The 15,310-nt window shown below is 45.3% G+C and overlaps 1 protein-coding gene across 2 annotated transcripts in view; it reads left to right on the top strand.

Annotated features, from left to right (window-relative positions):
- Nucleotides 1-15,310, top strand: part of KLC4 (kinesin light chain 4) — a 370,771-nt gene that overhangs the window by 183,718 nt on the left and 171,743 nt on the right. For both annotated transcript variants that reach the window (XM_033937472.1, XM_033937471.1), the window contains exon 9: nucleotides 4,574-4,673. In XM_033937472.1, coding sequence (XP_033793363.1) covers nucleotides 4,574-4,673 — 100 coding nt within the window. The remainder of the gene's footprint in view (nucleotides 1-4,573; nucleotides 4,674-15,310) is intronic.

Below are 15,310 nucleotides of genomic sequence, written 5' to 3'. Positions count from 1 at the left end.
CATCTACGACTCATTTGAGCTGACCTCTCGCGCATCTGCCATGGCGGTGGCCATGCGCCGTTTGGCATGGCTGAGAGTCTCTGACCTAGACATTAACCACCAGGACCACCTGGCTAACACATCTTGTCTGGGTGATGAACTCTTCGGAGAGTCCCTGGACTCAACAACCCAGAAGCTCTCAGCACATGAGACCAGGTGGGACACTCTGATCAAACCTAAAAAGAAGACTCCACCTGCTCGCCCCTACAGCCAACAGTCTTCTTACCAGCGTAGGTTCTCGGCCAGACCTCTCAACCCGCCTCAACAACAGTCTCGCCGTCCTCACCACCAGCATCAGACTCAGGCTCGCCCACAGACTCAACCTGCCAAGCCTCTTCCTTCATCAAAGCCGTCTCAACCCTTTTGACTCTTTTCTCCAGGGCATAGCCAGTCTCCCCCCGTCGCTACCTCTCCCTCAACCTATCGGAGGACGTCTTCAGCTTTTCCTCAGCCGTTGGGAGGCCATCACTTCGGACCAGTGGGTCCTCAACATCATTCGCCACGGCTACTCTCTCAACTTCCAGACTCTTCCACCAGACAATCCTCCCGTAGAGTCTGCTTCTCAATCCTCCCAAACCCTCCTCCTCCTGAGGGAGGTCCAATCCCTCCTTCTTCTCAATGCCATCGAAGAGGTGCCTCCGGACCAAAGGGGCCAGGGATTCTACTCCCGCTACTTCCTGGTTCCCAAGAAAACCGGAGACCTTCGTCCCATCCTCGATCTCAGGGACCTCAACAAGTGTCTGGTCAAAGAGAAGTTCAGAATGCTCTCCCTGGCCACGCTTTACCCTCTTCTCTCTCAACACGACTGGCTATGTTCCCTAGACCTCAAAGAGGCCTACACTCACATCCCAATCAATCTGAATTCACGTCGCTACCTCCGCTTTCAGATTCAGCACCGCCACTATCAGTACAAAGTACTACCCTTTGGCCTCGCATCATCACCCAGGGTGTTCAAGTGCCTTATTGTGGTGGCGGCCTTCCTCAGGTCTCACAACCTCCAGGTGTTCCCCTACTTGGACGATTGGTTGGTGAAAACACCTACGTCTCCACTTGTGCTGCAAGCCACTCATCACACCATCTCTTTCCTCCATCTCTTGGGGTTCGAGATCAACTACCCCAAGTCGCACCTGCTTCCCACACAGCGACTTCAGTTCATTGGAGCCGTCCTCGACACCACTCTGATGAGGGCGTTTCTCCCCTCAGACCGCCAACGGACCCTGCTCCTCCTCTGCCGTCAGGTGATCCTTCGTCGCTCCATTCCAGCTCGGCAGATGATGATCCTTCTGGGCCACATGGCCTCGACGGTCCATGTGCTTCCTCTGGTGCGACTCCACCTCAGGACACCTCAATGGACTCTAGCCAACCAATGGTCACAGACCACGGACTCTCTTTCTCATCCCATCTCTGTGACATCGTCTCTTCAGCAATCTCTTCAATGGTGGTTGAACTCCTCCAATCTTTCCAGGGGTCTACTCTTTCATCTACCCCCTCACTCCATGATCATGACCACAGATGCCTCCCCCTATGCATGGGGAGCTCACATGGGAGATCTTCGCACCCAGGGACTCTGGACCCCTCAGGAGCGTCAACATCACATCAATTTCCTGGAACTCAGAGCCATGTTCTATGCTCTCAAGGCCTTCCAGCATCTTCTCTACCCTCAGGTTCTTCTCCTGTGCACAGACAATCAAGTCGCCATGTACTACATAAACAAGCAAGGCGGCACCGGATCTCCCCTCCTCTGTCAGGAGGCTCTCCGCATCTGGACCTGGGCCACGGCCCGCAGTCTCTTCCTCAAGGCTGTCTATATCCAGGGCGAACAGAACTCCCTGGCCGACAATCTCAGCCGCATCCTTCAACCTCACGAGTGGACTCTGGATCCTCCAACACTCCACTCCATATTTGCTCGCTGGGGCACTCCGCAGGTGGACCTCTTTGCAGCTCCTCACAACCATCAGCTGCCCCAGTTCTGTTCCAGACTCTTCTCTCCTCATCGTCTGACCCCAGATGCATTCCTGCTCGACTGGACGGATCGGTTCCTCTATGCCTTTCCTCCACTACCTCTGATGTTGCGGATGTTATCCAAACTCCGCAGGGACAGGGCCACCATGATTCTCATCGCTCCTCGGTGGCCTCGCCAACACTGGTTCTCCCTCCTGCTTCAGCTCAGCTCCAGGGAGCCCATTCCTCTTCCTGTGTTTCCTACTTTACTTACGCAGCAGCATCAGTCTCTACTACATCCCAATCTGTCTTCACTCCACCTGACAGCTTGGTTTCTCTCGGGCTGACCTCTCCAGAGACTCTGTCTCAGCCTGTCCGTCGCATTTTGGATGCCTCCAGGAAACCGGCCACCCTCCAATGTTACCATCAGAAGTGGACCAGGTTCTCCTCTTGGTGTCTACTGCATCACCACGATCCCACCTCGTTGGCGGTGGAAACTGTACTGGACTATTTGCTCGCTCTCTCCGACGCTGGCCTCAAGTCCACCTCTATCAGAGTCCACCTCAGTGCTATCACTGCGTTTCATGAGCCTATCCTCGGAAAACCCCTCACAGCTCACCCACTGGTTTCCCGGTTCATGAGAGGCCTCTTCAATGTCAAACCACCTCTGAAGCCTCCTCCTGTCGTCTGGGACCTGAATGTGGTTTTATCAGCCCTCATGAAACCTCCTTTTGAGCCTCTTGCCACAACTTCGCTCAAACTTCTAACATGGAAGGTGCTTTTCCTCATTGCCATCACCTCTGCCAGGAGGGTTAGTGAGATGCATGCACTGGTCGCCGATCCACCGTTCACTGTTTTTCACCATGACAAGGTGGTTCTGCGTACCCAACCTAAATTCCTTCCCAAGGTGGTCTCGGCTTTTCACCTCAACCAGTCCATTGTGTTGCCTGTCTTTTTCCCTAAGCCCCATTCTCATCCTGGGGAAACAGGCGTTGCACACGCTGGATTGTAAGCGTGCCCTTGCATACTACCTTGACCGTACCAGGGCTCACCGCTCGTCCCCTCAGCTCTTTCTGACCTTCGATCCTAACTGTCTAGGTCGTCCTGTCTCTAAACGGACGCTTTCCAACTGGCTTGCTGCCTGTATTGCGTTCTGTTATGCTCGGGCCGGTCTCTCACTGGAAGGTGCTGTCACGGCCCACAGGGTCAGAGCTATGGCTGCTTCTGTGGCTTTCTTCCGTTCCACGCCCATCGTGGAAATCTGCAAGGCTGCCACTTGGTCCTCAGTTCACACGTTCACTACTCACTACTGTCTGGATGCCTTCTCCAGACGGGATGGACACTTCGGCCAATCTGTGTTACAAAATTTATTTTCCTAATGGCCAACCATCCCTCCTCCCTCTCTGTTAGCTTGGAGGTCACCCATACGTTAAGAATATGCTGCCTGCTTGTCCTGGGATAAAGCACAGTTACTTACCGTAACAGGTGTTATCCAGGGACAGCAGGCAGATATTCTTACGTTCCACCCACCTCCCCGGGTTGGCTTCTTAGCTGGCTTATCTTAACTGGGGACCACGCACTCCTCCGTCGGGCGGGAAGGCACTCGCGCATGCGCGGTGCGGCCAACTAGAACTTTCTAGTTAAAAAGGTCTGTACCGGGGCTCCGTCGGTGACGTCACCCATACGTTAAGAATATCTGCCTGCTGTCCCTGGATAACACCTGTTACGGTAAGTAACTGTGCTTTTTGCCACTAGGTTTATGTGTTCGATCATGGTCAGGTGGGTATCTAATGTGACTCTTAGTATTTTTATGGTTTTTGTTATTGGGTAATTGTGACCATTGAGGTGTAAAGATGTTCTGGTAAAACTAGCTTCTTGAGACTGCAAAAATGTATTTTATCCCTGTTTTCACTGTTCAGTGTGATTCCTTTTATCTTCAAGTAGGTCTCTTCCTCTTTCTGTAATGTCACCCAAGGAACCCTGGTCTTTAAGATCTTGAGACAGTGTTCTTCTGCACATGTGCGGGTGTCTTCCTGTCAAACTTGCAAGCGCAGGACCAGTAGTACAATAAGAATTACAACTCCAAGGCCAGGTAGATGTGAAAATAATTGGTCTGCTGTCCCCTGAGACCACCTACTTCCTTCGAGGACAAGCAGGCCATATCATTCTCACATGTGGGTATCCCTAGCTAGCAGGTTCACCAAAAGCAAGGTTTATGTTCATTGGGTTTTGATATACCACAAAATCCAACGCGTGGGCCTAAGTGGTGTACAATATTTACTGTAAAACAAAGGTATCAGGAAAGAACACATTCATTCCTAAAAGAGACGAAAGAGTTAAAAATGAATAAAAGCGTTAGTTATCAAATTGTTAAGTCTCCTGGACTTCCCAAAGGATGCAGCAGATTAGAAGGAACACCCATCATGAAGGACCAAGGTTAAAGGGTCTTTCAAAAAGTAGAGTCTTTACTAGGACCTTCAACTGTTGAAAACTTGTTTCAAGGCGGGTCATGCCATAGTTTTGGTGCGTCTGTATAGAAACTTGATCGCAGTGGACAGAGGGGGCTTGAGCTTTTCTGCTGTTTCCTTTACAGGCTTCATGCTACTTAAAACAAGCCAAATATAAGGATGCTGAAGTTCTATACAAGGAGATCCTGACCCGAGCCCATGTCAAGGAATTTGGCTCTGTTGATGGTATGTAGTGATCAGACTTCTTTCTTTTCCTCTTTTTCTCTCTTCAGCATCGCTGTCTCTCTCCCTATATAACTTTGTGTTTTTGACTCCTTTTCATATTTGTGTATGCTGTTGGCAGGGCAAGTGCAGTAGAGGTGACGTCATGTCTTAGCAATATCATGCAGGCAGGCAGGATGGAGGAGAGTGTGGTGCAGTGGTTAGAGCTACAACCCCAACATCCTGAGATTGTGGGTTCAAACCCACGTTGCTCCTTGTGACCCTGGGCAAGTCACTTAATCCTCCACTGCCCTCAAGGACAGATAGGGAAAATGCTTGAAGTACCTACAAAAAGATGGTATACAAGTCAAATACATCAAAGACTCAGCTGCACCTGCAAATTCAGGCATGGGCTCCTACCCACTGATCTCATCAATGCTTAAAAAATTATATTACATTATTTCTTATGCATCGGCAATATGCCCCAAAAAGGAGCTCCATGTGACTTAAAGTAATCAAGTAAAAAAAATTGGTCAAACCAATGAAATTAACATTTCACATAACTCTTAAAACCACATATGAAAGGTCTTGAGGGCTTTCTGAAGTATTCTATAAGAGGAAATTAATCTTAATTGAAACAGAATGACATTCCACCATCTTTTAGTGGTTAAAGCTACAGTCTCAGCACCCTGAGGTTGTGGGTTTAAACCTACGCTGTTCCGTGTGACCCTGGGCAAGTCACTTAATCCCCCCCTTGCCCCAGGTGCATTAGATAGATTGTGAGCCCACCAGGACAGACAGGGAAAAATGCTCGAGTACCTGAATAAATTCATGTAAACTGTTCTGAGCTCCCCTGGGAGAACAATATAGAAAACTGAATAAATAAAATATGAAAAAGTATTTGAGGTCAAAGTTTTAAATGACCCCTTTAGGACTTGCAAACAATAGTTTCAGGCTTACCTGCTATTCTTTGCATCCTATGATATGATAAATTAATCAAACCATTCATATATTCAGGAGTTTCTTCCTGAATGATTAAAACAACATAGTACATAGTTTAAAAGTCCCCCTGGCTTCTGCTGGAAGACAGTGTAATTTCAGATAAAACCTTCTCATATTTTGACACTGAGAAAATAAGTCTAGCATCAATGTTTTTAAAAACTTGTCATCTCTTTTGTATATCCTCAGTGCAGGTCAATTGAAAAGTTTCCGGCATAATCAAGAAAACAACATATTTTTTTTTGGGGGGGGGGAAGTAAAATTTCTTTTTCAACATATTCTCCTTTTAACTCAAGACATTTTGCTCCAACGTTTTTCTAATCTAATCCAAAATTTATGAGTTGCTCTATGCCTAAGTAGGTTCAAGGCGCCATACAATTCAAGTAATGCAAAGGAGAGGAGAAGAGACTGGGAGAGGGAGGGTGGAAGGTCTTCTAAAAATGAGATAGGAGAAATTAGCGGAACATTATTGAAATCTCAGTCCTTGCAGGTTACTGATTGCCCTGAACAGAAGAGTCTTCATTTTTTTCCAAAATTTGAGATTCGGTTTTGGTTGTTGTCGGGAGGTTGTTCCAGGTTGTTGCACTGAGGTAGGTGATTAGTATGCTGAATGTGCTCTTGTATTTTATTCCTTTAGAGCCGGGGTGCCCACCCTTTTTTGGCTTGAGAGCTACTTTTAAAATGACCAAGTCAAAATGATCTACCAACAATAAAATTTTAAAAAGCACACTGTACGTAGAGAAAATGTTAATTATAATTCATATTCGGATTTTTTCCAAAGAAGTCAAGGCAGATGACTTTAAAATATGCAATGTCACCTCAGTAACAACTATACAAAAATAGACAAATATACCCCATCCCCTTTTACTAAACCGCAGTAGCGTTTTTTAGCACAGGGAGATACGCTGAATGCCCCGCACTGCTCCTGATGCTCATAGGCTCCCTGCACTAAATTGTGGTTTAGTAAAAGGGGGGCAATAGTGAAAAATATAGACAGCAGATATAAATTCTCAAAACGGACACATTTTGATCACTAAATTGAAAATAAAATAATTTTTCCTATCTTTGTTATCTGGTGATTTCATGAGTCTCTGGTTGCACTTCCTTCTGACTGTGCATCCAATATTTCTTCCCTTCTTTCTGCCTCCTGCATGCTTCCTCTCCTTCAGACCTCATTCCATTCCCCAACCAACATCTCTCTCTGTCCCTCCATGAGACCAACTTTTTCTTCCTCTCTCTCTGCCTGCCCACTGCCACCTGACACACTCCATTCCCTCCCCCAACTTTTTCTTCCTCTCTCCCTGCCCCCACTCCCATCCCCTTTCTTTCTCTCTCTCTCCCTGCCCCCTTCTTTCTTTCTTTTACTTTCTTTCTCTTTCCCTGCCCCCCTTTCTTTCATCTTTCTTTCTTTCTCTCTCCCTGCCCCCCAAGCCACTGCCGCCAATTTAAGCCTGCTTCCCCAATGCTGCAAAAGCCAGGCCCATGCAAGTGCCGGGCCTACAAGCCTACCCCCCCAACGTCAATTCTGATATTGGAGAAGAAGTTCTGGGCCAGCCAGGCAGCAATTGGCTGGCCCAGAACTTCCTCTCCAGAACGACCTGATGAAAGCCAGTCAACATGGCTTCAGGAAAGGGAAATCATGTTTAACAAATTTACTTCAATTTTTTGAGACCGTGAACGAACAAATTGATAGTGGAGAACCGGTGGACATAATATACTTAGACTTCCAGAAAGCGTTCGACAAAGTTCCACACAAAAGACTTCTCAGGAAACTACAAAGCCATGGAATAGAGGGGGATATACAAAGATGGATATTGAGGGTGAAATACTCATGTGGATTAAAAACTGGCTGGAGCATAGGAAACAGAGCGTGGGGGTAAATGGACAATACTCGGAATGGAAGAGCATCACCAGTGGGGTGCCGCAGGGCTCGGTGCTTGGACCCGTGCTCTTTAACATCTTTATAAATGATCTGGACATAGGTACGACGAGCGAGGTGATTAAATTTGCGGATGATACGAAGTTATTCAGAGTAGTAAAGACGCAGGGGGATTACGAAGATCTGCAACGTGACATAATCAAGCTCGAGGAATGGGCATCGACATGGCAGATGAGGTTCAACGTGAATAAGTGTAAAGTGATGCATGTCGGTAACAAAAATCTCATGCACGAATACAGGATGTCCGGGGCGGTACTTGGAGAGACCTCCCAGGAAAGGGACTTGGGAGTCGATGAAGCCGTCCACATAATGTGCGGCGGCAGCAAAAATGGCAAACTAAACTAAACTAAGCCTTAGGTTTATATACCGCATCTTCTCCACTGAAGTGGAGCTCGACACGGTTTACAGAGTTTAAAAAATATGGGAAGAGAGAAGAGAAAGAGTTTACAAAGCATAAAAAGAGGGGATGTAATCAGGAGAAGAGATTATTATATGCTAGAGAAAAGAAAGATTTTCAGTTGTTTTTGGAATAGTTGGAGGGATGCTAGGAATGATAAAGAAGGGGATCATGAACAGATCAGAGAAGGTTATCATGCCGCTGTACCGGGCCATGGTATGCCCTCACCTGGAGTACTGCGTTCAGCACTGGTCGCCGTACCTGAAGAAGGACACGGTACTACTCAAAAGGGTCCAGAGAAGAGCGACTAAGACGGTTAATGGGCTGCAGGAACTGCCGTACAGCGAAAGATTAGAGAAACTGGGCCTCTTCTCCCTCGAACAGAGGAGATTGAGAGGGGACATGATCGAGGAGATGGGAGGAGAGAAGCTGATATGCACGGACGGGGAGAGGGACCTTGGGGTGATAGTGTCCGAAGATCTAAAGGCGAAAAAACAGTGTGACAAGGCAGTGGCTGCTGCCAGAAGGATGCTGGGCTGTATAAAGAGAGGCGTAGTCAGTAGAAGGAAGAAGGTGTTGATGCCCCTGTACAGGTCATTGGTGAGGCCCCACTTGGAGTATTGTGTTCTGTTTTGGAGACCGTATCTGGCGAAAGACGTAAGAAGACTTGAGGCGGTCCAGAGGAGGGCGACGAAAATGATAGGAGGCTTGCGCCAGAAGACGTATGAGGAGAGACTTGAAGCCCTGAATATGTATACCCTAGAGGAAAGGAGAGACAGGGGAGATATGATACAGACGTTCAAATACTTGAAGGATATTAACGTAGAACAAAATCTTTTCCAGAGAAAGGAAAATGGTAAAACCAGAGGACATAATTTGAGGTTGAGGGGTGGTAGATTCAGGGGCAATATTAGGAAATTCTACTTTACGGAGAGGGTAGTGGATGCCTGGAATGCGCTCCCGAGAGAGGTGGTGGAGAGTAAAACTGTGACTGAGTTCATAGAAGCGTGGGATGAACACAGAAGATTTAGAATCAGAAAATAATATTAAATATTGAACTAGGCCAGTTACTGGGCAGACTTGCACGGTCTGTGTCTGTGTATGGCCGTTTGGTGGAGGATGGGCAGGGGAGGGATTCAATGGCTGGGAGGGTGTGGATGGGCTGGAGTGGGTCTTGGCGGAGATTTTGGCAGTTGGAACCCAGGCACGGTGCCGGATGGAGCTTTGGATTCGTGCCCAGAAATAGCTAGGAAGAAAAAATAAAAAATAAATAAAAATTTGGGTTGGGCAGACTGGATGGACCATTCGGGTCTTTATCTGCCGTCATCTACTATGTTACTATGAAACATTCAAGGTACTGAAGGAGATAGACTTAGTAGATAAGGACAGGTTGTTCACCCTCTCCAAGGTAGGGAGAACAAGAGGGTACTCTCTAAAGTTGAAAGGGGATAGATTCCGTACAAACGTAAGGAAGTTCTTCTTCACCCAGAGAGTGGTAGAAAGCTGGAACGCCCTTCCAGAGGCTGTTATAGAGGAAAACACCCTCCAAGGATTCAAGACAAATTTAGACAAGTTTCTGTTGAACAAGAACGTGCGCTGGTAGGGCTAGTCTCAGTTAGGGTGCTGGACTTAGACCAGAGGGCCACCACGTGAGCGGACTGCTGGGCATGATGGACCACTGGTCTGACTCAGCAGTGGCAATTCTTATGTTCTTATGATAGGCAAATGGCTGGAGAACAGAAAACAGAGAGTGGGCATAAATGGGAAGTTCTCCGACTGGGAGAAAGTGACTAGTGGTGTACCCCAGGGTTCGGTACTTGGGCCGATTTTATTTAATATCTATACCAATGATCTAGAAGAAGGAACATTCAGTGAGATCATCAAGTTTGCAGACGACACAAAGCTATGCCGGGCAATTAGATCGCAAAAGGATAGCGAGGAACTCCAGAGTGATTTGTGTCAGTTAGAGAAATGGGCGGAGAAATGGCAGATGAAGTTTAATGTGGAGAAATGCAAAGTAATGCATTTAGGCAGAAAGAATAAGGAACACGAGTATAGCATGTCAGGTACAACTCTGGGCAAGAGCGAACAAGAAAAGGACCTGGGTGTACTGATACAATGTGCGGCGGCGGCAAAGAAAGTGTTGGGCATGATAAAGAAGGAAATCACGAGTAGATCAGAAAGGGTCATAATGCCGCTTTATAGAGCAATGGTCAGACCCCACTTGGAATACTGCGCCCAACATTGGTCCAACCTAAAGAAGGATATAAAACTGCTGGAGAGGGTGCAGAGACGAGCAACAAAACTAGTAAAAGGTATGGAGAAACTGGAATACGAGGATCGACTTAAGAGACTGGGATTGTTCTCCCTTGAGAAAAGGAGACTGCGAGGGGATATGATTGAGACCTTCAAAATACTGAAAGGAATCGACAAAATAGAGCAGAAAAAACTATTTACATTGTCCAATTTGACACGGACAAGAGGACACGGAATGAAGCTAAGGGGGGACAAGTTCAGGACTAATATCAGGAAGTTCTGCTTCACTCAGAGTGGTTGACACCTGGAATGCTCTCCCAGAGGAGGTTATTGCGGAATCGACTGTCCTAGGATTCTTTTTTTTTTTTTTAATCTTTATTCATTTTCAAATTGAACAAGTGCACAAAAATACATTATACAAGTAATTCCAATATAGCACTACAATATCTAACACATAAAAATCTAGTAATGTAATAACCCCCACCCAACCACCCACCCTTCCTCTCATTTTCAACCAAAATAGAAATATACATGTTATATAACATACTATAACATATCCTATAAAATTATTCCCAACTCCCCCCTCCCCCCTTGAGTGTGCTAAATACAACTAAGAAAGAAAAGAAAAGGAAAAGAAAATAATTAATAACTATTCATCACAATATTTTGCCAATGGCCCCAATATCTTTACAAAGTTATTATATGTCCCTATTTGTACTGTTATTGCTCTTTCCATCTTAAAAATATGGCATAATGAATTCCACCAGAATGTGTAATTAAGATTCTTGTAATTTTTCCAGTTACTGGTAATATGTTGAATGGCAACCCGTGTCATGACTAATAAAAGTTTGTTGTTATGTGATGATATTTGACTCTTCTTTCTCATAGCCATACCGAATAAAACAGTATCATAGGAAAGCGCAACATGATTTTCCAATAATGAGTTTACTTGAAACCAGGTTGAATTCCAAAATATCTTAATATAGGGACAATAATAAAGTAAATGATCTAATGTCCCTGGTTCCAGATTACAGTGCCAGCATTTATTGGATTTAGAAATTTTTGTAAACGAACAGGGGTCCAAAACTCTCTATGTAATAAAAAGAACCAAGTTTGCCTCATAAATGCTGACACCTGTAGATCTCATCCTTCAAGACCAAATTCATGGCCATTGAGATGCAGAAATCTGATGCTTAATCTCAATGCTCCAAATGTCTCTAAGACCACATTTTGGTTTTTTATTCAAGTATCCAGATAATAATATCGTCTGGTTTCCCTTCAGACCGACCTAGGATTCAAAAGCAAACTAGATACACATCTCCTTACGAGAGGCATAGAAGGATATGGATGAGTAAAAATTACGCCAGGTGTACACCTGGCAGGGCCTCCGCGTGTGCGGATCGCCGGACTAGATGGACCGAAGGTCTGATCCGGAGATGGCGCTTCTTATGTTCTTATGTTCTCTCCGATGTCAGAATTGACGTCGGGGGGGGGGGGAAGGCTTGTGGGCCTGGCGCTTGTGCAGTGGCTGTATGCACCTGGATTTTAGGGCGTCGGGGAAGCAGGGAGAACGCAAAGGCAATGTGAGTCTATCGCGGAGCCTGGGTTGGACTCTGCGATCGATTCGCATTGCTCTTCCGATTTATTAGTCGATCACGATCAACCTTTTTGGCACCCCCCCTGCTTTAGGGGATGGAAGGATAAGATTGAGTTTCTTGATGTTTCTGGCTGAATTGGATAGAGAATTGGTGAATTGGTGGTACATAATGCATGATAATTTGAATCTAATGCGAGCATTGATTGGTAGCCAGTGGCGTTTGTTGAAGTATGGCAAAATGAAGTCATAGTTTTTCATTTTGAAGATTAGCCATATTGCCGTATTTTGAATCAGTTGAAGTTTCCGGGTGAGGGTGGTATTTATGCCTGCGTAAAGTGAGTTACAATAGTCTAGTTGGGACAGTAGAAGCATCTGTGTCAATATCGCAAAGTGGTGAGTGTGGAAGAAGGGTCTGATCATTCAGAGTTGTCTCATGCTATAAAAGGCCTTTTTTTGTATGTTGGAGATTTGGGGTTCATAGGAGAGGGTTGAGTCTAGTATGACCCCAAGTATTTTGGAGGTTTTGTTGATGTCAAGATTGGTTCCTAAGGGCAAGATAATGGTTGTTGGGACAGTTTGCAGGAGACTGAAACCAGTGTGCTTTTGGTTTTTCTGCATTCAGTTTGAGTTTTTTGATTGTGGCCCACATTTGTATCTTTTCTATGTTAGCGATTCTCTGAGGGATGTCTATAGTATCGCAATGAGGAGGAGAATGTCATCAGCATATGATAATAGGCTTTCATTTTTAGCAAAGGTAATATTGCCTAGTGAGCTCATAAATAGGTTATAGAGCAGCGGTCTCAAACTCGCAGGCCACATGCGACCCTCCAGGGACTATTTTGCGGCCCATGGTCTGTCCTCTCCACTTCACAAGTTTTCTGATTGTGGAGAGGACAATCGCGTACAGACCGCGACTGCTGTAATTGGACTTGCGTCTCTCTGGAGGGAATGTCGGCAAATGGCTCGCCTAAAGCAGGGGTCCTCAATCTACTTCCCTTCCCTTCTCACAGCCCTCCCCCAAGCCACTGCAATCGGGGAACAGGCCAACGCTGAGGTCTTAGCTCTCCCTGCTTATCTTCCCCAGCGCGGAGCCGACCAATTCTCACCACCCAATGTCAATTCTAACGTCGGAGAGGAAGTTCTGGGCCAGCCAATCGCTGCCTGGCTGGCCCAGAACTTCCTCTCGGATGGCAGAATTGACGTCGGGTGGTGAGAATTGGTCGGCCCCGCGCTGGGGAAGATAAGCAGGGAGAGCTAAGACCTCAGCGCTGGCCTGTTCCCCTATTGTGGCGGTGGCGGCCTGTTCCACAATGGTGGTGGCTTGGGGGAGGGCAGGGAGAAATAAAGAAAGAAAGGGGGGACAGGGAGACAGAAATAAAGAAGGGAGACGGGACACAGACAAAAAGGGGCATGGAGAGAGAAAGACAGGGCATGGAGAAAGAAAAAAAGAAAGGGGGCACGGAGAGAGAAAGACAGATATATAGAAAGAAAGGGAGCATGGAGAGAGAGAGAAAGAAAGAAGGGGGCAGGGTGAAAGAAATAAAAAGTTGGGGGAGGGAAGGAGACAGATGCCAGACCAGGGGAAAGGAAGGAAGGAAGGAGGGAGGGAGAGAAAGGAAAGAAAGAGATGTCAGACCATGGAAATAGGGACGGAAGAAGAGAGAGAGAGAAGGGAATTTGAAAAGATTTTGAAAAGAAAGCAGAAAAATTGAATATTAAGTTAATACCAAAGATGGATGCAAGGCAGAAAGTGAAGATGGAGAGAAAAACAGTCAAAGGACAAGAAGGCCCTGGAAACATAGTTAAAAGCACAGAAAAATAAAGTCACCAGCCAACAAAGGTAGGGAAAATGATTTAATTTTCAATATAGTCATTGAAATGTGTCAGTTTTGAGAAAGGAAAGATATTAAACTTTAAAAGTGAGGTCTGCAGAAAAAATAGGGTACTTGAAGGGCCGCAGAAAAAATAGTTAATGACAATTGTGCATACCTCATGCAAAGTTGTCATTTCTTTAATAAGTCATTAACTATTTTTTCTGCGGCCCTCCAAGTACCTACAAATCCAAAATGTGGCCCCACTAAGGGTTTGAGTTTGAGACCACTATTAAAGAGTATACTAAGGTGATGGGGGGATCCCTGGGGAAACACCGCAGAAGGCCGGCAACTTATTGAGAATGCATCGTCTTTCCGGACAAGGTAGTTAGGCATGATAAAGAAAAGAATCACGAGTAGATCAGAGAAAGTTATAATGCCGCTTTATAGGGCAATGGTCAGACCACACTTGGAATACTGCGTCCAACATTGGTCTCCCAATCTAAAGAAGGATATAAAACTGCTGGTGTGCAGAGATGAGCAACTAAGCTAATAAAAGATATGGAGAACTTGGAATACGAGGAACGACTTCAGAGATTGGGATTGTTCTCCCTTGAGAAAAGGAGACTGCGAGGGGATATGATCGAGACTTTCAAAATACTGAAAGGAATCGACAAAATAGAGCAGAAAATAAAATTATTTACAATGTCCAATGTGACACGGACAAGAGGACATGGACTGAAGCTAAGGGGGGACAAGTCCAGGACGAATATCAAGAAGTTCTGCTTCACGCAATGAGTGGTGTACACCTGGAATGCTCTCCCAGAGGAGGTTATTGCGGAATCCACCATTCTAGATGCACATCTCCTTACGAGAGGCATAGAGGGATATGGGTGACTAAAATTACGCCAGGTGTACACCTGGCTGGGCCTCCGCGTGTGCGGATCGCCTGACTTGATGGACCAAAGGTCTGATCTGGAGATGGCAGTTCTTATGTTCTTATATGTTCTGTACGAAGTCTCTGAACCAGTTGTAAACTGTGCCAGTGATGCCTGTCTCACTGAGTGTATTTTTTTTATTTTAAATAATCTTTATTCATTTTAAAACACTTTCAATAAGTGGAAACAACATAGATTATACATTAACACTTTAGACATCACTTATGATTTTACAATATCCATACAGATCATTACCCTCCCCCACCCATCTTTTTTTTTTTTTAAATATTTTATTTATAAATTTTTCATTCTTACAATATTTTAATTGTACATAAAAACTTCAAATAATACATGAAAAATTGTGATTACAAATAATTCATTTATCAATAAAATATACCCCTCCCCTTTTTTCAATTCTTAAATCCATATAATATACATTCCCCTCCCCTCCCCATTCTAATATATCCATTATTAATGTGCTATGAAATCTGATCATTGGAATAACGAGTCAATGGTTCCCAAATTTTCTTAAAATTATGAATATTTCCCTGTTGTAAAGCTATTGTTTTTTCCATTTTGTATATATGACAGACTGAATTCCACCAAAATGTATAGTTTAATTTGGTATAATCCTTCCAATTTTGAGTTATTTGCTGCATGGCGACCCCTGTCAATATTAATAATAGTTTGTTATTGTTTGCTGAAATCGGACTCTGAGTTCTTA

The sequence above is a fragment of the Geotrypetes seraphini genome, chromosome 3, assembly GCF_902459505.1.
Source record: "Geotrypetes seraphini chromosome 3, aGeoSer1.1, whole genome shotgun sequence".
NCBI classification, from domain to species: Eukaryota; Metazoa; Chordata; class Amphibia; order Gymnophiona; family Dermophiidae; genus Geotrypetes; species Geotrypetes seraphini.
This window is presented reverse-complemented; position numbering and strand designations above follow the sequence as displayed.